The sequence below is a fragment of the Rhinolophus hipposideros genome (assembly GCF_964194185.1).
Source record: "Rhinolophus hipposideros genome assembly, chromosome: 7".
NCBI lineage: Eukaryota > Metazoa > Chordata > Mammalia > Chiroptera > Rhinolophidae > Rhinolophus > Rhinolophus hipposideros.
Window position 1 is genome coordinate 60,770,331 of NC_138053.1, and position 27,078 is coordinate 60,797,408.

Genomic DNA, 27,078 nt, shown 5'->3' on the forward strand with positions numbered 1-27,078 from the left:
GAAGCTATAAAAGTGGTGACATTTACACTAAAATTAGTTTGTTTTGTTTTTTCCCTCTAGGTGTTTTCCAGGACCAAGGCTGCAAATACTTTTGTCACTTAAATGGAAACCAAGTACATCGTTTCTACATGGCAAGTCTCTGCATGGTCATGAAAAAGTGTATTAATAAATCTAGCTCTTCTGACAAACACTGGCAAGGAAATGAAATAAACAATTCATAGTGGAAATTCACTAAGTTATTTTAAAAATGCAATTTACACCCAACAATGATCCTTACAAAGGCTTTTATATTATAAACCATTCCCCCAATTAACTTTTTTTGTGCCTATACACATGGAAAAGCCATGATCTTCAAGACAATAAAAAAACCCTGAACAATTTATGTACAATGAGATGAGAAGAAACTGCCATCTTAGGTGATTTTCAAGACAAAGCCTGAGTTGTTAAAAGCACTGCCCGGTGAAGACATACTAAGTTTCCATACAAAAGGAGATGATCAATGACCTGTGCAGACTGTTTGGAAAAGACACTCAGCTGAGAAAACCCAATCAATGCTTGTTTTGGATGCTTTTAGAAGTCACTTGACAGACTGGTTCTTGTTTTATAAAAATATAAAAGACTTTACTAGAGATTTGGCAATAAGGGGGTTGAGGTATGACCTTTGTTGTAAACAAAGCTACACAATAAATAATCACAAGGAAATCAGGAATATATACCTTCAGGATACATTTGTAAAAGACGACTGTGCTAATGTTATGTCACACAGCTCAGCCCGAAATGAAAATAATGTGCTCTGGAGAACAGTGTCACATAATCAACTCAGTGTTAGATAATAACTATGTTAATTATCTTGAAGCATTGAAGATTTACATGAAGCATTTGAATAAAACAGTATCATGGAACAAGCAGGGGAAAATCTCTCTAAAGTAGTATTTTACATTTTTAAATGTGTGTGTAATTAAATTAACTTAATATGATAAACATTTGACTATTTTGTTACAGCTCCAGAAGTTTAATGTATTCAAGCTGACTGAAAAACCTTATGTAGATTTGTCTTTTTAGGGAAAATCGGTGATCACCTTCTATTTAGACCTGCCTTGTATAGGCTCACTGCCAAACTCCTCCGAAATACTTCTAGCGTATGCAACGACCTCTCTCTGAGCTCCAGACCCCTAAGTACACCTGCACTCTTCTCATCAATTCTTGGCAATGTCACAAGCAACTCAAACTTAAGATCCTACACCAGACTTCTGAGTGCCTCCGCAACAGAAAACGAAGAAACAAGAACAAAACAAAAACTCAAACCCAGGCTCTCTTCCAATTGTCCTTATCTGGATAAAGAACAATGCTATCTAACCAGTGACTCAAGCCAGAAACCTGGGATTCAGTCGTGACCTTTCTTCTTCTTTACTCTTCCGACACCCAATTCATCATCAAATTCTGTCACATTTACCGCTGAAATTTTTGTGTCTGCTTGTCTGTATTTTCACAATGAACACGCAGTAACAAGTCAATTCTGTCTCTAGTTTGAACTACTGGGTAACTTCCTGTATAAGGACGTGTCTACTGGTGGTTTGCCCTAATCCATTCTCTACGGAGAGGATCAAGAGAGCTCTTTTGCAAAATCTGATCATGTCTCCCTTGCTTTTAAAACAAGAGTTTAACTTTTCAGTAACTTCCCATTACACTTGAAAATTCAAACTCCTACTCATAGTTTACTCAGCACCATTTGACCTGGTTTCTGCCTACGTCTCTCTCTGCCATCATCTAACTTTTCATACTACTGTCCAGCTATACTAGCCTTCTTTTTGACAATTTCTAGCCTTTGACAATTTCTAGCTTTCACTGTGGAATTCCATCTGCTAGGAATTCTATTGCCTGAATTTACTTCGTTAATTGTGTTTACAATAATAAAACTACAAGTGGCTATGGTCCTATAATGGGATAAACTCGGATTCTTCGTTCCTGAGTAGAGAAAAAGCCTGTTCTGTTCTTCTCTACCTTGTTTCTCTCTTGTGAGTCTCGTTTACGAGTTTCATTACTACTCACACAGAAACTTACTTCTAACACTACTGGTCACCACCAAGTGTGTGTGTTTGGGGGGGTAGGGGGGTTGTTCCCCACAACAAGCAATTCTCTGTGACACCAGCTGACCTCAATTTACCTCAATTCTAACACTACCTGGAGACAGTTATCACATTGCACAGGTTAGGGGCTCAGTTGCACAGGACTACCCCCTAACCCCTAATTCAGACGCCAGTCCAAAGCCCATGTTATCTATCACCTGCGCTTCCAACCAACCAGCTATAAGTCAGATGAACCCCTCCCTTGGGTTCAATTAATTTGCTAGATAGAGCACCTCACAGAACTCAGGGAAACACATTTATTTTAAAGGATAATGATGAACAGCCAGACAGAGAGATATAGAAGGCAAGGTCTGGGGGGGGGGGGCCTGGAAGGAGCTTCTATGCCCATGGAGTTAGGGTTCAACACCCTCCCCGTATGGATACGCTCCCCCATCTGGAAGCTCCCAGAGCCTTCGATTAATGGGATCTTATGGAGGTTTCATTACGTAATGATCAATTATTAACTCCATTTCCAGCCCCTCTCCCCTCTCTAGAGGACGAAGGATGGGCTGAAAAGTCCAAGCTTCTAATCATGGCGTGGTCTTTCAGCCCCCAATCAGGAGCCATCAGGGAGCTCACTCAGAGTCTTCCTGACAGAAAAAAAGATGCCCTAGTGCTCTTCTCACTTAGGAAATGACAAGGGTTTCAGGAGCTCTGTGCCAGGAACGGGGGACTAAGACTAGAAGATAGCTTTCATAGGTGAAAAGCAGATGATTGAAGGTAAGGTGTTTCAAAAGCCAAAACATGAGGAAACTATACTAAAACAAAAAATTTTGCTCCATGGGACCTCAAACAAAATATAATGTAAACGTACATATTAAGGTGAGAATTGAGGCTAGGAAAAGGATATCATAGAAGGTATCTGGCAAAAATAGCAGTAAAATTTCCAAAGCCAATGATCCAAATTCAGTACAGGCAAGGGTTTATACACACGAACTGCAAACTCAGACAGGGGAAGCCACAGAGACAAAAGGAAGGCAGCACATATTCAAAGTCTCCAAACGACTCAGGATCAGAAAACTACTTTCTCCTAAAATATCGTGCCCTCTACTAATCACACGATGCCTCAAAAGAGTCAGGAGCAATGAAACAACATACATCTGAGCCCGTAGCAGGAATACTATCCATCCCTCTCATTCATGCTGCTTTCCCTGGGACATTTCTCTTTTAATCCACAGGGCTTCTTCCCACACTACGTGTGCAGCCACAAAAGCCTACTAACTTCAGTAGATTGACGACTAGAGGTAGAAGGCCCTTTTCTAAAACTATGCTCGAGACAGTATAAGACTGAAAAAACAGGGGCCCATCACCTTGCTACTATTGTTAACTGAAAACATTTAAGAAACAAGATAATAATTTGAGAAAACTGATGTATATCCCTCGCCACTCACCTAAGAGCTCATCATTAAGTTCCGTAACAGAAAAGAAAAATAGAAGTTTTAATGAGCAACAAAATGGGCCCTCTCAGGAGAAAAAAAAATTAGTTACTATTTAGTGGGAGATGGGTACAAATAAAGTCTAATCAGTAAACAAAGCACCTTTTGTTTGGTTTCACATATCTGATTCTTCTTTGCCTTAGTCCGAAGCAGCATATCATGTTACAAGTCCACACATGTTTTGTAGTCTGTGGCTCGCTCAGTAACAGAAGACAAGAAAGGAGGGGATCCTTGGAGCAATGAAGGATGAGGAGCCCAACAGAACATGAGGAAGTGCATGTGGGCCCGACTTAGCAGAAAGGCCAAGCAATAAAGCTCTTTTGCAGAATCTCGTAAAAGGTCCCTAAGATCTTCTTCTACCATTTTTGCAACACTTAAAAATATGACAAATCTTACCATTATTGTTGTTGTGAAGGTAAGATAATTGATTTTAAAAAGGCCCTAAAATTAATGTGGGTCCCCCTCTACCTTCAACATTTGGGTATTTATATAATTCATAAGTTCAAGAAATGTCCACATACACGTCATACATACGTGTTTGTTCTATTTCTTGACCTGAGTGGGTGGCTACATGGTTGCTTTCTACTGCTGTATGTGATTTATATCTAAATAAAATTTTATTTACATATTATATACAAATAACATTTTAAAATGTATATAAGTCTAAGGGCAAATATTTGTCATGAATTAATATTGGTGGAGGTGAGATCTGAATAAATTCTACTATTACTTGGAGGATCCCTAACAATAAAATATTCAAGGCAATAGGAAAGAAAAGAATAAAAATCTGTCCAACTGTTGCTGACTCCAGACACAGGTGGCCACGAGGCAGCGTGAATGAACAAAGGACCCCTGGATTTTATGACTGAGAAGTCGAGGGCGTCACAAAGATTAAGAAGTGGATGAAAAACAAAGAGGTACCCAGAGATCCTCTTTCCCTAAAACTTCTAAATTCTACACAATTCCCTCACTCTCCCACAATGTCCAACCTTACCTCTCCCCAAGACTTAGCCTCCAGCTATCAAAACACTGGTAATCTCTCCCTTCCAGAAAAACCATGAGACACCTCTGTCTTCCTTTACCCCAGGCTCCCTCAGTCACCTGTGACCCTCTTCTATTTCCTGCTCGCTCCTGTTGAAGTCTCTGTCCCACACCACTGAAGCCCTCACCAATCATGTGACACCAAATGGCTCCACTTCCTTGCTAGGAGGGAGTTGGAAATATATTCCCAGTTATCTCAAAGTGAGAGAGATGTTTCCGAAATTCCATGCTGGAATTCTAAATGTCTTTAAAAGTTATAATGTTATAAATAAATGATAGTTGAGTTCTATGTTTCTCATTTAAAGGTAAGGGGGAGACTTTTTTGGTATGCCCTGGATCATTAACCACCTTTTATGAAATTCAATGGAAAAAATGGATCTGTATCTACAACTATCCTTCTGAAACAACCAATTTAAGCTGGAGCTTACCTCTTCTTAAGTGCTCTACACAGAACCTTTTGTAAATGCTAAAGAAATAGAGAAATCTCAAGAGTAAGCTTCTTGAATTATATTTAGAATGTTATTTTGTTTTAACTTTACTGTTTTGTTCAAGGTGGAGGCTGCTCAAAATGTGAAATAATTAAATACAAAAATTACAGCAGAAAATGTCTATGAAAATATTACTTCAAATCAATTTTACCTTAAGTTTTTTTAGACTATGCAAATATCAAACAACAGTGAAATGTGAGCTACCTAATATTTATGAAAGGAACAATTGCTAACAAAAACTGGAATGAGCACTTAGTGAATACCACTGTGTACAACTATATAGCTTCCATATATAAATTAATAAGATTGAGGTTTTTCAGTTGAGCCTAAATCAATTAGAAATTATATATAAAAACAAAAAACTTTGATAACATTTCTAAATTACCTTCTTTAAATTGGCGGAAATTCTGTTTTAAGATTAAGATAGTTATATCAATTTTCCTAACTTCAATAGCCACCTATGCTGCTCCTAATGATCTTTAAGAAGATGTGGTTTATTTAGATGGTGGGAAGGGGGACATGGAAGGGTTTTCACCTTTTACTTCAAGTAGTTCTGTAATGTTTGAATTCTTTTTTCCAATGAATTATGTACTTTTAGCAATTAAAGAAAATACTTAATTGGAGTCGTGGAGATTGGGAGTACACAACAAAAAAAGAAATATATTATTAAAAATGTCTTTCAAGGGGCTTCCGGATGACTCGGTTAGAACACGAGTTCTGAACAACAGGGTTACTGAACAACAGGGTTACCGGTTCGATTCCCACATGAGCCAGTGAGCTGCACCCTCCACAACTAGACTGAAGACAACGAGCTGCCTCTGAACTTCCGGAGGGGCAGCCGCATGGCTCAGTTGGTTAGAGCGCAAGCTCTCAATAACAAGGTTGCCAGTTCAATTCCCACATGGGATGGTGGGCTGCGCCCCGTGCAACTAAAGATTGAAAACGGCCACTGGACTTGGAGCTGAGCTGCGCCCTCCACAACTAGATTGAAGGACAGAGACTTGGAGCTGGTGGGCCCTGGAGAAACACACTGTTCCCCAATATTCTCCAATAAAAAATATTTTAAAAAATGTCTTCCAAGGTGAAACAAACACCACGTACTCTTTCATAATTAAATAATAATTCATGTAAGAACAGATTTTAAATATATTCACGTCTCCTACTAAAATCGCAATCAAGGACAAAGCTTTAAGCTGGGCAAGAAAAGCCAAAAAAAAAAAAAGAAAACTCTTGGAAAGAGAGGGTTACAGCTTTAAGTTCTTTGCAATTTTTAATATATCTCAAAACCGCTCTTCAGCTCCTTTCTTCTTTTCTCTCAAATATCTTATGATAGGGGTTCTTGAAGCATGGTCTCTAGTCCAGCCGCATCAACAAACTTTGTTAAACTGCAAACCCACAGTCCCCATTCCAGACCCACTGAATCTGGAACTCTGGGAGGGGTGGGGCAGCAATCTATTTTAATAAGGCTTCATAGTGATTGTGAGTTGGAGAGACACTGTCTTAGGTATAATGGATAACATCTTACAATTATTTCAGTTTCATAGTGCAAACTCAATAATTATCACCTGATTTAAACTCTCCGAGATTGTTTCAGGCTCATTTCACAGGGATAGTATTAACTTTTAATAATAAAAAAATAGAAATTTTGAGGAAGGATAGCACAAACATGAAATACAGAGGGTGCCAAAAAAAAAAATGAATACACATTTTAAGAAAGGAAAAAACTGTATTAAAATTGTAATACTCAATATAGACCAATAACAAAAGATGAATACAAGTCATGTGTATACATTTTTGGGGGCACCCCGGGTATATAGTGCTTAAGAAGAAATTTTTAAAATATATTTTTGGTTCTGGTCTCTATTGACAAATCGAGTATGAGCACTTACTACATCCCTAAGATTCTGGAGAGTGCTACACAAGTATAAATTTATGCTCATAGAGAAAAACATTACATCACTTCCATGACTTTAATTACCATCCATCTATGTTAAAGATTCTCACTCGAGACTACTGACATCTCCTAGGGGCTCTTTCATCTTATTCTTCCTCACCCGTCTCCCCAAATCATGGCTTAAATGGCTACTGTTAAGAGTGCTTCTGGTGAAATGGACAAATGAAAGGTTAAAATTATTGACCTTTACCAGATAGATCTCTCCCTTTATCTTCTGTTTGCTGGTTATTTCCATGTGGAGTCCAATGTGAATCTGAAATGCAATGTACCTAAAATTGAACTCATTACTTTGCTCACACCACACTCATATCCCCACTCCTCTTGCTTCCTTTGCTCAGTGCATGCAGCATAAACTTGCCTAAGCCCAAACTCTAACATCGCTGATTTCTCCCTCACCTGCCACCCATCAGACAATCACCAAATCAGTTCCAAAGTAGTTCTAGAATCCATCCTCGTCTCTGCCACTATCCTGGCCCATTCCTCCAGCCTCTCTCTCCTGGATCAGTGATTCAGATTCCAACCCAACTGAAGTCCTGCTTCCGGTCTTGTTGCTCCTTCCAGAAAGAGTGCACTTTCTAAAGCGCAAATCTGGTATCACTCCATTGCTTAAAATCCTTCCATGACTCCCTGCTGTGTTAGAGAAAAACATGAAATTACAACATCCTTCATCATCTAATATTTCTCTAGCGGCAAATCTCACACCACCACTCACAGCTCCAGCTGGATTGAATTTTAGTTCCCAGAAAAGCAGTATTCTTTCTTTCTTCAACCCTTCTGATATGTTACCTCTACCTATTATACAGCTCTCTTCACTGGGCTAATTCCTATTTATCTGTCATGGTCCAGTTTCAATGCTGCTTTTGTCATAAAGCCACCTCCCACTTCCACATGTTATGCCCAATAGCATTCCACGTGCAGCATTTACATGCTGTACAGTAACCGGTTCCCTCCTTTAGATTTCAAGCTGTACTGAGACTAGGAACCATGTCCACAATTATAACCAAAGCACCTAGGCAGTAGGATAACATGAAATTAAAGCATGGGCTCTAGAGGCAAACAGACCTAAAAAATGTCACAAGCTGTGACAATTTCGGAATTTCTCGATCTCACTCTGCGTAGGTTTCCTTACCTGTAAAATGTAGATGGTACTACCCCTAAAGGCTTTTTAAGGATTAAATATGATATATGTAGTATTTAGCATAGTGCCTGGTATACAGAAATATTAGCTATCCTTATTACTGAAGACAGTGCCTATCAAAGAAAATTTTTGCTGAATAAATACAGTATTCACAAGTTATTAAAAACATTATTTATTTTCGCGAAGATCATACAATTCATTATATTTCCAAATAGAATTTGTAATTCTATAAGAAGCCTTCAGTTTTATTACGTCTACAGCACTGAAGTTTTCTTACAGCCTCTCTTTAAATTATAAAGCAGAATGTTCAAAGAGAATGACCTGTGACTCTCTTTCAGGAGCAATTTGTTTATGAAGTCGAATCTGCTCCAAACCAGGGCTTTCGAGAGAATTTGGGCGAGTGTTACAAATTGAGGCAGTTACATTATACCTTGCTGATTGATAAAAGCTATAGTATTCGAGTCTATTTTCCCCTGAGTTTTCTGGTGCCTTTTGTTTTTGTTTAAACTGAATAACTTTGTAGATCAAAAAAATGATTAAAACACAAGCTAAGATGAAAAAAGCTAGCAAAATGTCAAAAGCCTCATTTAACTTTTCAACTTCTTGAGTACAAATTAGAGATGTTTTCCCTGACACTGAAGTAGCGTCAGTGGGTAGAGTGCTGTTTTTTTCCGAGTTCAAGTTAACAGAAGAAGTAAGCTGTATTTGCACAGGTAGCACTGCAGTAGTCTCTAGTGGATTAGCAAAGGTATTCTCTTGAAAAAGTCTACTGGCAGGTGAAGTACGAACTTGTTCCCAGAAAGTAACGTTCGTGGTATTTTCCAAATGTTTCCCATCTGTGGTTACTTTATGCCAGGCCATCATTAACGCAGTGGTCTTGTGATGAATCTGAGGAGGCTGTACAGCCCAAGCTCTGGATACATTTGTCGATGATGTAATGCAATTTGTAAAGTCAGTCCACTTAATATGATGCAATGCTCTGCCACGCATGGATGGGGTATTCTGATAATAGATGTTTAAGGTAATGGCTGAAGATGCTAGCCAGTCGCGAAGGCCCAATAGTTTGCAGTTACATTCCCAAGGATTAGAATTTGCCTGAAGATGAGTCAATGAAGACAATGGCTTAAGGACCCTTGGATGTAAGTCTGTAATATTATTAAATGACAGATTAAGGATCTTCAAAGATGCTCCCATGTTTTCAATGTATCATTATCAATGCTGATTATTCTGTTTCTATCTATCTAACTTAAGGTAAATAAAATTGTTTAACAAGCTAAATGTGTCAGAACTTAAATTTTCTTAATCATTATGGCTTAAGCACAAATGTTTAAGATTATTAATTCCATTAAACCCATCCCTAGTAACATTTTAATTCTTGAATTTTTCAGGAGGAGATATTCCAAGTGGACAATGCAAAGGGCTGTATTGCTTCAATATGGTTAGGAGACAAAGAAAGTCTTTTAAGACTCTTAAGTACTTCAAAAGCATTTGATGGTACTTTTGTTAAATTATTACCTTCTAGATACAAACAATCCAGGTTTCCAAGATGTTGAAAGCCTGAGTCTGATATCCTCGAAATGTTATTGTTTGATAAACCAAGTATCCAAAGAGCAATCATTCCAACAAAGGTACCACTCCTGAGGACAATGAAGTGATTTCTCTGTAGATTTAAGTCCTGAACTGAAACTAGATCATTACATGTTCCTCTTAGAACAAAAGATATTTGACTAGAATGTAAATATAAATTACGAAGATTGGAAAGCCCCTTGAATATTCCAGGATCCAAACGCTTCATAAAATTATTTAGAAACAAAAAATATAGATGCCACAAATGAACAAAAGCTTTTGGATATACATACACAATGCTAGTATTATCCAAATATAATGCTATAAGAGAATGAAGGCCTATTAATTCACTTTCACTTATATGAGATATATTATTTTCAGTCAGATACAGAAAAAGTATACTTTCAGGAAAATTCTTAGGAATACTTGAAAGGCCTAAGTTACGGCAGTTAATTTGTCTCCCAGTGCAGAGCTGGCAAACAGATGGACATCCAAATATCTCCTTATGAAATAGTAATACAAGATAATAGGTAACAAGTAGAAACAGTCGTAGGCACGGCAGAGAAAAAGGTAATCCACACATAGCCCTGTTCTTGGCTTTTCTGTTCATATCAGAATTGGCTATAAAAAGAGAAGGTAAAACTTTAAATCATCAGTTTTCTTAAAACGCAAGTTTTATAATACCAGAAATTCTGTATTTTATTTTATTTTTATTGGGATCAGCTAACAATGCTAAGTGTTATAAATTATACTGCGGAGAAAGCATAAAATAACGAATTTGGAATATGTTCTGGAATTATTAGCACCTCCAAGACATTAACCCACTGTTTGACAAAATGACAACTCAAATGCAATGAACTACAAAATAAAATGCTTGCTAAGTTAATTTAAAATATTACACCTGACTATAATAAAAGTGGCATGATAATGCAGGGATACCAGTCTTTGGATATAATATGTCCCCTTCAGCAACTTAAAGTCTAATATCAATTAAATAACAGTTTATGAAAATACATTCATTACAGATCAGTTAAACTAGTTTTAAACTACAGCTTTTCACAAATCAAATTATTTTCATTTCAGCTAAAAGTTCATATTTAAATAAATACTCTTACCAAGAACAGGAAATTCATATTATTAACACTCGGCTGATTCAAGTAAAGGTTTTCTTTCTAAATCTGAAGAGCGACACTTCCAAACTCCATTTCTTTCTGTGGCACTGCTGACCTCCACCCCTCCACTTTTTTTTTCTTTTTTAAATCACAGTTTGCTCAGGAAACACCACTCTTCACACTGGTTCCTCCACAGTCAGTGTGTAAAACAGAGGTTGCCATGGATACAGGAAACTGTGACAGGAAGTAATTTTATCTGTGTTTCAAAAATATTGTTGAAAGGATACCTCAGGAACTTATTTTTTCAGAATGCAGTTAATTTGAGTTTTCCTAAAGCACACCTAAACATCTCATAATTTTAAAAACACCTTTTTTTAGGAAAAAATCCCTGAAAATTTTAAATATTCAGAATGAACAAACTGTATACATCAAAAATAGATAGCTACTGGGTAGGAAATAGCAAGTTGAAATAAGAAATAAATGGAGTAATATAATTTTTGTGAATTTCTAAATGCATAAAATATTTATATTATTTTGAATACATATTAGGGATGTCAACTTTGCTTTACTCCTTTAAAAAAACCAGATAGCAAAGTTAACAAGCAATTTAGAATGGTGATCACAAATATTACACTATCCTCTGTGTTCTTCATTTTTAATTTTTCAAAAAAATTGTGGGTTTAAAAATGTTGAATACTACCAATTAGTACCTTAATCCATTAAGGTATATGCCTTGGGTTGTAAAATGATATCAAGTCTCATACCAAATTTACTGAAAAAGGTTATATTTTGGCAAAACAACTTTGGGAGAGTGTAAGAGGCCCTTTAATGACATTTTACCATATGTACATCTGAATTAGTTTTGAATCTTTAAGAATAAAAATATGTCTGTGTATAATATAATATTTTAAGGTAAGGATTTAAAGAGTTGACTATAAATTGTTTATATTATATACTATTTAATCATAATTTTCCAAAAAGCTGATTGCTTAGGTTTTCTAATGCTGACTTTCATTATTATTACTAACACTCTAATGATACACTTAAATTATCAGTGATAATATGTAACTGTACACTATGATTCCCTTTAGAATTAAAACAGCTTTACTTCACATAAAGACAATTACTTCAGATAATCATATGAATTATTTCATATTAAATAATACACACACACACACACACACACACACACTATACCTAGCACTTTCTATGACAAAAAAATCAGAGGTACATAGTGGATAACAGATCTTTATCAAATGATTTACAATTCTCACAACTATCTTTTGTGGCCAGCTGTTGTTATTTCTATTTTATGAATAGAAATAAGAAAACAACAACTAAAACAGCCAAGTGACAGAAAATGACATGAATTAGGTAAAGATGGAACAGGAGCTAGGTTTCTCAAGTCAGTTTTGTTTCGTATTTTCAATAACACACAAAGTGGAATGAAGTATGTCTTGCAGCTTTTTCAATTGTCTCATACAACTTAAAGAGTTATGATGAAGTTCAGGACACGCTAGCCCAAAATATAGCATGTTGGCATATTGACTATTTTAAGCTGAAGGAGTTTAAGAAAACAGCAGAAGCAGGAAGGTGTTTCTCTGACCTCCCCACGCCCAGTCACACTCCACAACCTGTCCTCTGCCCTTCTCCCCTGAAAAAGGTTATAAAACCTTCAGTTAGAGGTGCCCTTGCAATACTTGGGAGGAAAGGAACATCCTTATCTCCAAAGACAAAAGGACTCTGAGCCAAACAAACAGGCCTTATAGTATTTCCTCTTCACTACACTTACCTCAAACCTTTTGCCTTATCATATCTTTCCATGACTTTCCACTCTGTACCAAACCCAGCATAAAACACACAGGTTTGACAATTTCTTTGGGTTTTCATTTCCTTAGGAAGGCTCCCGTGTCATGTAAAACTGTATGCTTTTCTCCTGTTTATCTTGTCTTTATTAATTTAATTTCCAGACCCAGCCAGGGACACTAATAAGAGATTCAAGGAAAACGTATGCCTCCCTGGAGTTTGGAAGAAATCAGAGAAATGGTCCATTGAAATAAAAATGAAATTTAAAGAGGGAGAGCTCCAAGGTAATAAGACAGGAACATTAATTAATTTTGTCCTCTGTTCCAGAAATATCCAAAGCAGATAAAAATATTTATTCTTATTAGATCTTAAAAGTAAAATGTTTGGAAACTTACACCAAAGAACAGTGATAAAATAAAATGAATCTTGCATTATTCATACCGCAAAAACTGAGGTAAGCTACAGTGACTGTAGCCAACAATAAATCTAAATGATACATTACAGTTCTCAGGTTGATACCCAGTAACACTCCAATATCCAGAATAGTAAAGTTTAGCCTCTCTTCATGTAGGAGTTGCAGCTCTTAGACACAAGTGATCACTACTAGAAAAGACCACAGAAATTAAAACCTCAGAAAATGTTGATGCAGGAATGGAATTCAGAGACTCTCAGGAATGGAATTCAGAGACTCTTCGGCTTACTTCTATGACCACATCATTAATTAGTGGCCACACTGGCCACTCCAGTTTTAGATTAAAACTCAGTTTCCCACTATACTTACTGGAAAATACATTTCCCTGTGTTTTGATTAATTATTGTCATTTCACAGCAATTGATATTATTTAGGCAATTTTAAATCTTCTCGTGAGCTTTAAATCCTATAATGTGCTTAGTAAAATCTTCATATGATTTCCAATGCATCATAATTCTCACCAATCTGAACTCTGTCATTTTGGTTTTGTTCTGGAATAACGTATCATCATAATGGTTCCTCATATCCTTTTTGTGATTCTTACTAATTTTCATTAGAACTATTTATGAATATTACACTCAGCCTCCTAAACTGGCTTCCTCCCTTTTCTTTGCAGGAAATTGACTCACTTATTTTTCTCTCATTCTTCTTTTATACTACCGTCTTCTTCAAATAATCTCATGCTTCAGGTATCAACACATATCTATTTCCTTTCCATTCAGAAATTCCATTACAAGTATGAGAATGCATAATTAAGAGAACAATTATTCTATTACCATTTTTAAATATAATACATCTATATTACTTAGATGTATAGAACCTATGTATAAACCTATCAAGATGGGGTTCCATATAAGAATGGTTTACAATAGATCTTATGATCTTAAGTTACTTATGGACTCAAGAATTATAATTTACAATGGGGTATACAATTAAAAATAGTCCAGTACCAATAAAAAATATTACCATTTTTCTCAATGTAGGGTGGAATTTTAATGAGAAGCAGTATCTTAATAGATTGCTATTCAGTTGCAAGGAAAATAAAACAGTAACTTCACAGTGGAGAAATCAGACAGCACCTTGACCACAATTAGCGTCATTAATAGGAAGTAGGTAGACACCATGTGCCATCAGATGTGATATTTCAAGGACACAACATCACTTAGATAATATACCAACCAGGAATGTATAACCTGAATCTAATCATGAGGAAACATCAGAAACACCCCAAATGAGGAACATTCTATTTTTGTTGAGAGAGGGGGAAGGAGGGGAAAAGACAGAGAAGGATAGAGAGAAAAAAACTGTATTTTTCAAAAATGTTAGTCATAAGAAAGACAAACTCAGGAAATGACATTACAGAGTAAGAGACTACAAAGAAATGGCAACAAAATGCAATACCTGATCGTAGATCAAAGTATTTAGGGGTAAGAGGCCATGATTATGCAACTTACATGCAAATAGTTCAGAAAATGAAACATGATGTACATTGTATATATGCAATGTATGTATACATACACATCGAGAGAGAGAGAGAGAGAGAGAGAGAGAGAGAGAGAGAGAGAGAGAGAGAGAGAGGCCAACAATGTCCCAGTTCTCATGCTCATGGAACTTACACACTAGTGGAGACAGTCATTAAAAAAGTACCAGACATCCAAATGTCCTTCAATGGTTGAAGGCAATACATCCATACAATGGAATACTACTCAGGATTAAAAAAAGGAACATTCTAACGACACATGCAATATCTTGGATGAATTTAAAAGGCATTATACTGAATGAGAAAGCTAGTCTCAAAAGTATACTGCCTGATGTCCTTTCTCTGACATTCTCGAAAAGACAAAATTAAGTGAACGGGGGAGGACGTAATTCCCAATGTACACAGCACATATGTAGCACATACATATAGCACAAAGTAGTTTCCTCAGGTGATGAAACTGTTATTTTGTGCTCTGATTGTGGTGATGTTTGCGCAAATCTACATGTGCTAAAATTTATAGTAATGTCAACTCCCCAAAACGTCAATTTTACTCTACGTAAATTTCATAAATAGTAGTTTTAGGAGAGTTCTTATATTTTACAATACAAATATTTGTGGATAAAAAATAAAATACGAAAACTACTAGACAAACACTTCTTTGTTTTCAAATCATGATCAGTTTTATAAAGGAAAAGCAAAGAGTGTTTCGAAGGTATTAGAAACATGCCAGTTCACAGAATTTGTCAAAGTTCTGAGGCACAAAGGAACTCAGCATATTCCAAAGACAGAGACAAGCCAGTATGAATGGTGTAGAATGACTGAGAAAGAGCACAGATCACAGTTTAAAAGTAACGGAACTTGGGTAGTAAAATTTTTAAAACACTAAGGTATATATGTATTGATGTTTTTCAGGGGTTCCCACATCAGTATACAATAAGCAATCAACTAATAGTCAAAAGCCTTTGTGTCCAGTAAGATTCCCAAACGTGAGTAATGGCACAGCAGACCCAGTTAAAAGATGTTTCTATCACAGTGAGATACCACTCACCCACGAACATGACTATAATCAAAAAGAAATAATACAAGTATTGGCAAGGATGTGGAGAAATTGGGACCCTCGTACACTGCTGGTAGGAATGTAAAACAGTAAAAATCCTTTGAAAAACAGTCTGGCAGTTCCTCAAAAGGCAAAAGACAGAGTCACCATATGACCCAGCAATATCCAAGAGAAATGAAAACACACATCTACACAAAAACTTATACATGAAAAATAGCAACATTACTAATAATGGCCAAAAAGTAGAAACAGCTCAAATATCCATCATCTGATAAATAAACAAAATGTGGTAGATCCATACAAGAGAATATTATTCAGTAATGAAAAGAAATAAAATACTGATATATGCCACAATATGGATGAACTTTGAAAATATGGTAATTTAAAGAAGCCTGTCACAAAAGACTACATGTTGTCTGATTCCAATTGTAGGAAAAGTCTGGAACAGGCAAATCTATAGAGACAGAAAGCAAATTAGTGGTTGCCTAGGGATACAGGGGAATGAGAATGAGGACTGCTAAAGTGTACAAGGTTTCTTTTGGGAGTAATAAAAATATTCTAAAATTGATTGTGATGATAGTTGCACATTTCTGTGTATATACTGAAAACTACTGAGTTATACACCTCAAAGGGAGTAAATTGTATGGTCTGTGAATTATATCTCAATAATGCTGTTATCAAACACACACATAAAAGAAGTTTCTAAGACATTTTTCTTATGAAGGACAAAAAATTGACAACTAATTTTTATTACAGAAAAGCTACTAAAATATTAGGTTAAAGATTTACGGATATAAGGAAATACCATAAATAAGAACACATGACCTTGGAGTAAAAGACACATACTCTTTTTAAGGATGAAAATAAAATTATATCCTGTTAAATACTGAGGAACAGTCAAGCACAATTCAGGTAAAACAACGTACCCACAATTTAAAAATTGTAAACTGCCTTTTATTCAACTATGTTTAAACTATACCAAAATACTACTCTTTGGAACTTGTTAAAGGATGATATCATATATGCTATTCTTGACATAAATGAGAATTATGGTGAGGTACTAAGTGTCTAATCCAAGTAGGTTTAGTAAATCTGATACCCAGGGCATTTTATTATAAGGAAATTTCTCCTGGGAAGCAAGCCATCATACCTAAAAGTTCTGCTCCTTTGTCAATCTCTTTTTGAATTATTCAAGTAATTTATGTTAAATATTCTCCATTGGTGATTTCTTTAAATCTTAAAAAAAAAAGTGAAATTCAAAATTCTTAAAACACTTAATCTCAAAGAATACTTACTGACATCTGAAATTCTTGGAACTGCATTATAAAAATGTATCTTTGAAGTTGAAGGATGAATTGTTATTTTAGAGAACAGAGTCAAAGGAAAGTTTAATTATTCATTCTCAACTACAAGTAATAGTTCTTGTTTCATCTATGCCTTTGGAGGAAAACTCTCGAAAAACATTAAAAGATGTATATGTAAATAATGTTATTTTCATATAAAAATTAGCTGAAGAAAATACTAGACCCCATGTATACATAATATAAACTTGGAATTACTCCTACTAAAGAAATAGTAAAACAAAAGGACACAAGACAGTTTTATTGAACAATTTAAAAAAAAAACTGACTGCACTATGTTCAGGTGACCAAGAAGATAAAATAAGAATGCACAGAGTAGACATAAGCACATTCATGTAGCATAAGTTGGTCATAATGCACAATATTTAAAAAGATCATCAAATAAAAGGTGACATTCCTTAGAACATATGCGGTACACATATTGCTTTTAATGAATTAATGAACAGGTATGCTCAATATACCTAAACATGTACTGAATTTAAAATAAATGCATGTACACACATAGACTTAAACTTTTAGAACTTTGTACTACAGTAAATGGATGGATGGATGGATCGATGGATGAGAGAGGGAGAGAAAGAAAGGGATGAAATAAAAACAGCTAACCCCAGGTATTCAGACAGTTCGACGTTACACATGTAAACTCATTTAATCTTTACAGCACTTTCATCAGAAAATGGTTTTAGTATCCCCGTTTTAAAAACCAGGAAACTTAGGCACAGGGAAGGTAAGTTACTTGGCCATGGTCATTCGCAAGTGACTGGTGGCACTGGGAATTGAGTGTGGTTCTAAAGTCTATCGTTTTTTACCAAATTTCTGAACCAAAAGTAGTATAATAGACTAGGATAAAAGAGAGTTTCATAGTTTCCCAAATTGTCATTCTTGACAGCAGTGATTGTAAGCTGGTGGTGGGAGGGTCTATTGGCATATCCACTGGGTACAGGTCAGGGGATGCCACTAAATATCGTACAATGCACAGGACAGTCCCCGTAACAAACATTCCTGTGGCCCAAAATGTCACTAGTATTGTTGCTGAGAAACCATGCTTTAGAAAAGTGCCTTACTGCATTTGAAAATCCATTTTAATAAACAGAGAAGAGAACAACATTTACCAATTTAGCCAGCTTAAAAAAAATCATTACTAACACTATTCTCTAGACCTGCTAATTTTAGGCAAGGGAACTGTTATACTGCAAAGTGTAAAAGAAACACAGGAACAGGAAATTACTATTACATGGGAGATCAACCAGGAAATATCACTGGGGATGTGGAAGGGGGAATAATTTTCCCAAACTCCAACAACTACCAAGTTGTTAATAGAAGAAAGATTATAACAGAAAATGATAAAACTGCTGACTTAAATGTCAACATTACCTTCCACTAAAACATGTGAACATAGCACTTCCCAAGTTACATCATGGGCCAATGACTACGTGGCAAATTTGTGCAGCAAACAAGTTTTTTTGTTTTTCAGATCATTACATTTTCTGTAACTATCAATATTTTAGTCAGTAATCCATTAAGAACATTTTAAAGTTAAATCATTATTTTTTAAAATTCTATTACCACATTATTCAAAACTTTCTTGGTACCTTTAAAATGATATCAATTCACTACCATCCAACAGATTTTTCAATATTGACTTCATTTTGAAAACCAAAATAAGAGCTGATTTTTCCTATCGCAAAGCTATCTCCTCACAACATTTAAGTTTGAAATTTTAATGTTTAGGAGAATGTCAAGTCTTAATAAAGTCTGCCCCTCAATTTATATAAACTGACATAAGCCCCAGTCTAAGTCTTCCTTAGAGTTATAGAAAGAAGCCTTATATTTCCTTATAGAAGCCAACTGTTTCCACAACTTACATATCAAAGATATTTATGAACCATATACATAAAATTAAATATGGAAGCAAACAGTATTTTTATAAAAAATGTAAGTTAATGTGCTTTAGATTACTTTCTACACTTCTTAACCTGTATCATTTCTAGTTTGCCCTCAATAATCTCAGTTCTGTATTGGGGAAAACTCTAACCTTAATATTTTTTTCCATTCATTAATTTATTAAAGAAATGGGAAAAGTGTGCTGACTATTGCCAAAAACCAGGTTGTTTAATATTTTCATTTTAAAAGCCTAAAAAATTCTCAAGTCACTGTTTTTCCACTAAGAGAAAGGGAAACAGCAATAAATTAAAATGTAGGCAGCTTGAATTTGGTTGCCAACTATAAAGAAGATGCCACTCAATTTCACTATGAAAAAATATGAGGTCATATGTAAGTCCACCTTAGAAACAGCATTACCTGGTAGCTAAAAGAGCAAGCCCTGACTTCAAGCTGCTCAAGGTCAAAATCTGCCCTACAACATGCCACATGCCAGACCCTCGGCAAGTTACTTAACATTTTAAAGCTATTTCTTTGCACTGTAAAAAAAAGGATAATCATGCGTATACCTCAGGACTGTCTTACAAATTAAATGAGAAATAAATGCAAAAGCACTTAGCAAAACATAAGACGTATAGTAAGTGCTCAATAATTATTAACTATTGTTATGATGTGAGGACAAAATAATTACCTATATTCGTAATCCAAATCACCATACTGGAATACGTACATTTTAGAAAAGGATTTCTACAGCTAATTGGATTTTACTAATTTATCACTAGGATGTGTGTGCTCTAAAAATTTCTGAGGACGAAGATCTAACATACTATTATTATTATTCTCACACAGTGTCAAGGCTTAAGGTCCACTTTTATGCCTTTAAAATTAAAAATACCCCCCCATCCCCACACACAAAAGGCATATAAAAGACAAGGATAAAAACAAAGAAAATGTATAGTCTTCCTTGAACATCCAAATCAAAGCATTCTGTATTTGTTTTATGGTAATGAGAATTTTAACAATGATGGTGAAGTATAATATAATGACTTCATTTATAAAAGGAGAAAAAAACAACTTGCAGGCTTCTTTATACACAATCCAAAATAAATAAATAAATATGTAACATACTTTTGAATTACCAGGATAATATATTTTATGAAGTACTACTGACATTGAAATATTATATATTTAATATATCTATATAGAAAGGACTCAAAGTAAGTCTAATAAAATGTGGTTATGAAAAAAATGGAAATTCAAAGAAGAATGAAACAATGTGGCAAAAGGAGTACAACCTTTAAATACTTCCATTCACAGATTTTTAGATCTAGAGTAACACTTGCCACATCACCATCTACTAACAAAATTAGCGTACATATACATTAATTAAACAAGACTGCCCAGCAACACACAGCAATACCAAATGGCCAAAAGAGTGGGAATATTTTGATGCTTTAAAGAAACAAATTTTAAGGAAACATTTCCTCACCTATTATCAGATGGCAGAAGAGAAAGCAAGGCCAAAGCTGAAAGTTTTCTTCTTTCAGGCTGGGTAATGTTGTCCATGCGATCAACCCACATTTCGATCATATTTCCCAAAAGTTGGTCCATCTGAAAAAAAAAAAAAAAACCCAACCAGGTGGCATCTCAAAATATGCGAAATGCTATTTACCTGTGGATAAGTACCATTAAAGGTTATAACCTCATAAGGCATGGTTAAAGTTCAATTCCAGCAAACCGCAGAATTGGAATACAAGAATTTGGAGCAAGCTTTGAGCTATAAAGGAATAATTTGAGCAAACCAGAAATCGACTCTCAACTTTGAGAGCCAATTAATTCTGAGAACTAAACAGACTTGTTCAACTCAGGTAAGCTGAGGTGTCCAGTTGTTTGGTCAAATACTAGTCTAGATGTCGCTGTAAAAAGCATGCTATAAATGTGATTAATGTTTACTATGATTTTAAGTAAAGAAAATTACCCTAGATAAAGTGAGCTAGGCTTCATTCAATCAGTTGAAAATCTTAAGAGCAAAAACTAAGGTTTCCCAGAAAAGAAGAAATCCTGACTCAAGACTATCCACCAATAGATGAATGGATAAAATGGATGTGGTACATATACACAATGGAATATTATTGAGTCATAAAAAAGAATGAAATCTTGCCATTTGCAACAACAAGAAGGGCCTAGAGTATTAGGTTAAGTGAAAAGTTGGACAGACAGAGACAAATACCATATGATTTCACTTATATGTAGAATCTTAAAACAAAACAGAAAAACAACAACAAATGAAATGAAACAAAGAAACTCACAGATAGAGAGAAAAAAATTATGGTTTCCAGAGGGTGGGGGCTAGGAGCTTCAGCAGAAAAAGGAAGGGGATTAAGAAGTACAAATTTACAGTTATAACTCACAGGGATGTAATGTACAGCATAGGGAATATACTCAATAATATCGCAATAACTATGTATGGTGACAGATGGTTACTAAATCTATTGTGGGGATCACTTTGTAGGATATATACATGGCAAATCACTATATTGTACACCTGAAACTAATATATGTCAACTGTAATAAAATATAAATTTAAAAAAAGACTGTAACATAGAAATCTTGCCTGAGTTTTCAGCGTGTCCTACAAAATTATAACTTGCCAGTCCCTATAATCTTGTAAGCCAATTCCTTAAAATCTCTCATGTGTGTGCAAGTGCATGTGTGTAGATTTTTATTTTTTCAAATAGTAAAAAAATGTAAAAAGCATTCTTAACTCATTGATTTCACAAACAGAAGCAGCAGGCTGGATCAGACCCACAGGCTATAGTTGGCTGACCCTGGGAATATGTACGAGGGATACAGCGAAGATGGAGCAAACATCCCTGAGAAATACATAGTTCCCCAAATTACAGGATCACCTGAAAAAAATCTAACTGAAGCTTCGGGACCTGGGGTGAAATTATCCAGGAGTTTATTTTTAAGGTAAAATAAAAAACCGATTAGGAATCAACTGAAGGAAAAGTGAGAGGTTGGGAGGGAGTGTTCTAGGTAGAGGGAATAAAAGCCTGTATGCAAGGACTCAGGAGGAAGGAGAAAGGTGTTTCCAAAAAACTGAAAAATGTTCTGAGCAGTGAATGGCTGGATCATGGAGTTCTAAAAGGAGGTGAAGAGATAAGGCTCAAGTATAAAGAAACCATATTACGGTGGGCCTTGGTAGGCAAACCCACATTAGAGAGTTTGAATTTAATCCTAAATGTAAAAAAGACACTGAAGAGATCTGAAACAAGGAAATGATAAAAAATCATATGTATATATTAAAAATTCAACTTGGTTGCTCTGAAGTAAATAGTCATTAAGAAAAATAGTCAAATATATGGTGATGGAAGGAGAACTGACTCTGGGTGGTGAACACACAATGGGATTTATAGATGATGTAATACAGAATTGTACACCTGAAATTATGTAATTTCATTAACAATTGTCACCCCAATAAACTTTAATTTAAAAAAAGAAGAAAAAGAAAAAAAAAGAAAGAAAAATAGGAACAGGACAATAGGAACAAATGTTGATGATCATTTATAGCAAATCATGAAGCAATAAAAAATGCTGTATTATTTTCAGAGAACTAATTTCTAAAATCAAAGTATTTCTAAAAAATATAATTAAAAGATGGTGGGGTTTCTTTACTTTAATAATGTTGCCAATTTCTACTCAGACAGGTGCAGATACAAATGGATCATGCTGATACCAATTAAATAAATATTAGGTGGTGCAAAATAATTACGGTTTTTGCAATTATTTTTAACCTTAAACTGCAATTACTTTTGCACCTACCTAATACCTACTATAGAAAGAAAGAACTTTATTTCCAACTAGTTCCACCATTTTTTTATAACTGTAAAGAACGTAACTTATAAATATATCTTCTATAAAAATAATTTTATAGCATACAACTCCTGCAGAAGTAGAATAAAATGTTTAGGCAAATGATGATCTTTTTTCTCCCTAAATGTTATCTTCTTAGTCTACTTGTTCAATACATAAAAATCAATTTCATTTCTTTTCACTACCAGTAAACAACTAGTAACTGAAATTCTCAAAACACCATTAAAACCTAGAAATATCTAGGATAAATTTAAAAAATACGTGCAAGCTATGTACAATGAAAACTACAAAACATTGCTGAGAACACTAAAAAACATCTCAGTAAATGTATTGCTTATTGTGGATGCTTGTGGATTGGAAGACCCCATACTGCTATGATTAAAATTCTCCCTAAATTAATCTATAAAATCAACATAAACTCATTCAATATACCAGCAGGAACTTTGGGGGCTTTTTTGGTCTGTTTTGTGGGTTTTTTTGTAATAGTTTGCAGGCCAATTCTGCTACTGATATAGAAATGTAATGGACCTAGAACAGCCAAACCTATTTTAAACAAGAACAAAGTTGGACGACATATACTATCTGATTTCAAGATCTATAATAATGCTATACTAACCCAGGAAGTGTGACAGCATAAAAATGAACATGTAGATCAATGAAACAGAAAAGAACTGAAAAAAAGATGCACACATAAATTGGTCAATTTATAAACTGGTCAATTTATTTTTGATAAAAGAACCAAGGAAAGTCAATGGGAAAAAGTCTTAGATAAATTATGCTAGAATAACCTACAACACAAAAGTATATATGTATATGTGTATATGTGCACACATATGTATTCACATATGTGTGTATGTATATCTCATATATCTCATACAACGATGTTATTAAAGGTTTAAAATATAAAAGTTTAAATACTATAAGACTTTTATAAAATCATTATTTCACCAAATTATTTCCAATCTTTATCTGGATAAAGACTTCTTTCTATTTAAGGAAACTGATTCTTACCTCCTGATTAAATTTATGTGCCATCTCAGTAAGAAGTGAAGAAAAGAAACTAGTGTTTTGTAGCAGGACTCGACCCATGACTCCAAGGTACGTTGACATCACTACAGGATACCTCTGAACAAATAAAATATGGCACATGGAAAATTGGGTTAAGGTACAAGTATAAACAATTATAAACAATCATGACATAGTAAGTAACAGGAGCGATATGAAATAGCACTATTCTTCTTCATGCTGCTTCTATACTAGAGAAGAACAGAAAGAATTTGACCAATAGCATTTTTAGGCTACTTTAAATGCTCCTAACTTACATAGTTACATGTATCTATTTAAGAGCTGGACTTAGAACATAATTGATGTTTCTATATATTCAGTATATAACAAAATTAGCCCTCTTTTTCCCCATTTCTTTGCTTCAAACCTTTGTGAATGAATACACATGCTATCTCAAAGAGATGATATATCAAAGGAAATCTATACTTTCCCATGCAGACTACTTAAAAAGCAAAGCTGTATGACTACCTGAAATTTACTTAATTTACTTACAAATAGTCAAATATTTTTAAAAGCTTTCCTTTTATATATAACAATGAAGATTTAATTTTCCAATGAAGAAGAAAAATAATGAAAACAAGAACCCTAGAGTCCAATATTAAGAAAAATCTTACCTCCCCTTCTATAATACCTCTGAAAACACAGGGTAGAATCGGTTGAAACATTTGCGGGCCTAATACTGGGTTCACTTTAAGGGCATTTTCCACAACCTAAAAACCAGAAACACACACTGGTGATACTTAATGATGCAAGTCATTGCTTTAGGCAAAACACAGGTAAAGAAAACAATGTATTAAACATTCCATACCAAATCTGAGATACAAGTGACTATATGAGGTATTTAATATTCACTTTTACAAGAGAATCCACTAAAAATTGCAATCTGATATAAAGTGTATAATACTTAGACACAGCTATACACCTTATATAAAACTGTACATAATCACATATAGGCATCATGTTAATGTAATTCTTATGTTTACATTTTAAACAAATAACCCTTAGAAAGTGTTATACTAATAGAGGCAGCAAAAGGCATTTCAAAAGTATTAGCTTTTAATAGTGAAAAGGAAAGTTAGTAACAACTGTACACAATGTCCAAAAATAAATCTTTTTTAATTAAAATTTATTAAAAATTGGACATTAAAGGGCTTGTTGTATGTATACTGTATATTTACTAAGTGAGAAATGATCTTGTTTCCTTTGATATAATATAGAGTATTAACCATGAGCATTGATTGTTACACGTGAAAATCATGAAATATAAATTACTTCTATGTGATTAAGATGGGTTCCCTCTATAACAAAGATAGCATAAAATTCAAAGTGAGGTGTGGATTTTCTGTTTATTTTTATTTGTGTTTTAGGAAGTCAGGAAGGCAGTGGTCAGGAAGCAGCAATGAGGAAGGACCAAGAAGGATCGTACACACTCCAGCCCCACTGCTCAAGAGGTAGGAATGAGCACAGACACCATTTGAGAGAGTTGAGGGCAAGTGCCAGTCTCAACGTAGAGCCAGGTTTCCCTTAACACTTTGAACAATGTTTCTCAAGATTGACTACTGGCATCCTAAGTGGGACAAGAGTTTATCGTGCAAGACTATTCCTCGCATCGAGGAGCTTTTGGCATTATGTGCCAACAGTGTGCTCTAATCACAATGACAATTAAATACACCTCCATGCATTTCAAAACATTCTCAAGGTAGGCAAATAGTACCCAGGAATGCCATTTTCTAATTCTGAGCAAGAAGTAAAGCGAATGCCCAAAGTTTAAAAGTATAAACACTTTTTACTGTGGGTCAGACACTATATTATCTACTAAGAGGTACAGATTACAAGATCACAATTCCTGATTAAAGCAACAGGACGATGAGATTCAGAACATAATTAAATCTGACCTCAATAAAGCTTATTTTGTTAAAATTTGGATTTGGAACAGAGATGGGTAAGGCATTTGGAATACAGGCAGGGACGTAGATAAGCTAGTCCACTGAAGCTCAGAGGTAGATGTCACCAGAAAAACTATTTTATCTATGAATGTAGAGGCCATCTGCTGATTTTAGACACACATTTAACTTCGTTCCCTCCTGAAACCCCCACTAAAATTACAGTAGAAGAATTTTAAAGGGATGAGGACATAATTTTAAAAGGACAAAGAAAATGAGAGCTGAATATAAGAAGCTACAAAGAACTTCCAGGGGTAACTGACTTAATGAGATCAGAGATAGCTGAAACCTAAGGTTGCAATGGAGAAAGCTGAGAAGCAACTCGATTTACATCATATATCTTCTCCCTACCTCACCCCACCAAGAAACACAGAAATTAGCATAACCATATACCTTTGGAAAGGAAAGGAAAGGAAAAGCTAAAACTAAGACTGGTTGAATGTCTATTTAAGAAACAGATTGCCAGAGATTCCTAATACTGCAAATCTGGGCAACTGATCTTCCCCATCCCAGGAGAAGGCTGTATTTTCTTTAAAGGGTCTAAAAGGGTTTCCAGACTACAAGGAACCAGCAGTGCTCAGTACAATTAGTTAAAATATACCTACATCAGGCACATCATTGTAAAACTTCAGGACACTAGGAACAAAACACAGAAGCTACAAGCTTAGGGAGGAGGTGCAATGAGGAATCAGCATGGTTTTGGAAGAGACTTCTTTGAGAAAATTAAAGTAATAAAATACCTGATGGGTCAATATGTCTGAGCATATTGAGCATAGACAACTGGCAGAGAATTTAGAGCACATAAAAATTTACACCAGAAAAAGTTAACTCCAAGGATTACAAACGTTTGTGCAGAAAAGAAATAATCACATTTTAGATCATGACTTAAAATATAAGTTCGTTTAAATGTATCCTTCAATATTAACCAGCTCTCTGTCACTATGTGTTTGCTTTATACATAAAGGTATAGTTACTATTGTGTAAAGGATCCACAATATTTTAGGGCTAAAATGGAGTCTTTGTATTCAAAAAGGTTAGGAATCATAGCTAGGAAACATAAGATTGTTTCTGAAAGATTATGCGGGAAAATGCCATTATTAGACTCGGAGGCAAGGGTTGTGGAACAGGATCAAGAGAAATTTCAGGAAGTAGAACTGATAAGAAATGGAAAACAAATTGAACAGTTGAGCAAAGGTGAAGAAGTCTGGGATTACTCTTAGTTTTCATAGTCAGTGGGTCTAAATATGATGCCATTAACGACGAAGTCTGGTTTCAA

At 34.9% G+C, this 27,078-nt stretch overlaps 2 protein-coding genes across 4 annotated transcripts in view; both read right to left on the bottom strand.

The window, feature by feature from the left end:
* The window catches only part of IPO11 (importin 11), a 150,889-nt gene that overhangs the window by 28,561 nt on the left and 95,250 nt on the right, over positions 1-27,078 (bottom strand). For 2 of the 3 annotated variants that reach the window (XM_081054102.1, XM_081054101.1), the window contains exons 25-27: positions 24,474-24,569; positions 23,806-23,919; positions 20,408-20,529 (exon numbers count right to left, since the gene is read on the bottom strand). In XM_081054102.1, coding sequence (XP_080910228.1) covers positions 20,408-20,529; positions 23,806-23,919; positions 24,474-24,569 — 332 coding nt within the window. Of the gene's footprint in view, positions 1-8,341; positions 9,329-20,407; positions 20,530-23,805; positions 23,920-24,473; positions 24,570-27,078 lie in introns of those variants that run through there. The other variant, XM_081054103.1, reaches the window with a different exon arrangement.
* LRRC70 (leucine rich repeat containing 70) lies at positions 8,475-10,359 on the bottom strand (the record flags this gene model as incomplete). Its single annotated transcript, XM_081054104.1, is given in 6 exon segments — positions 8,475-9,385; positions 9,388-9,421; positions 9,423-9,482; positions 9,486-9,553; positions 9,556-9,594; positions 9,597-10,359. Coding segments are annotated over 6 exon segments (1,875 nt in total).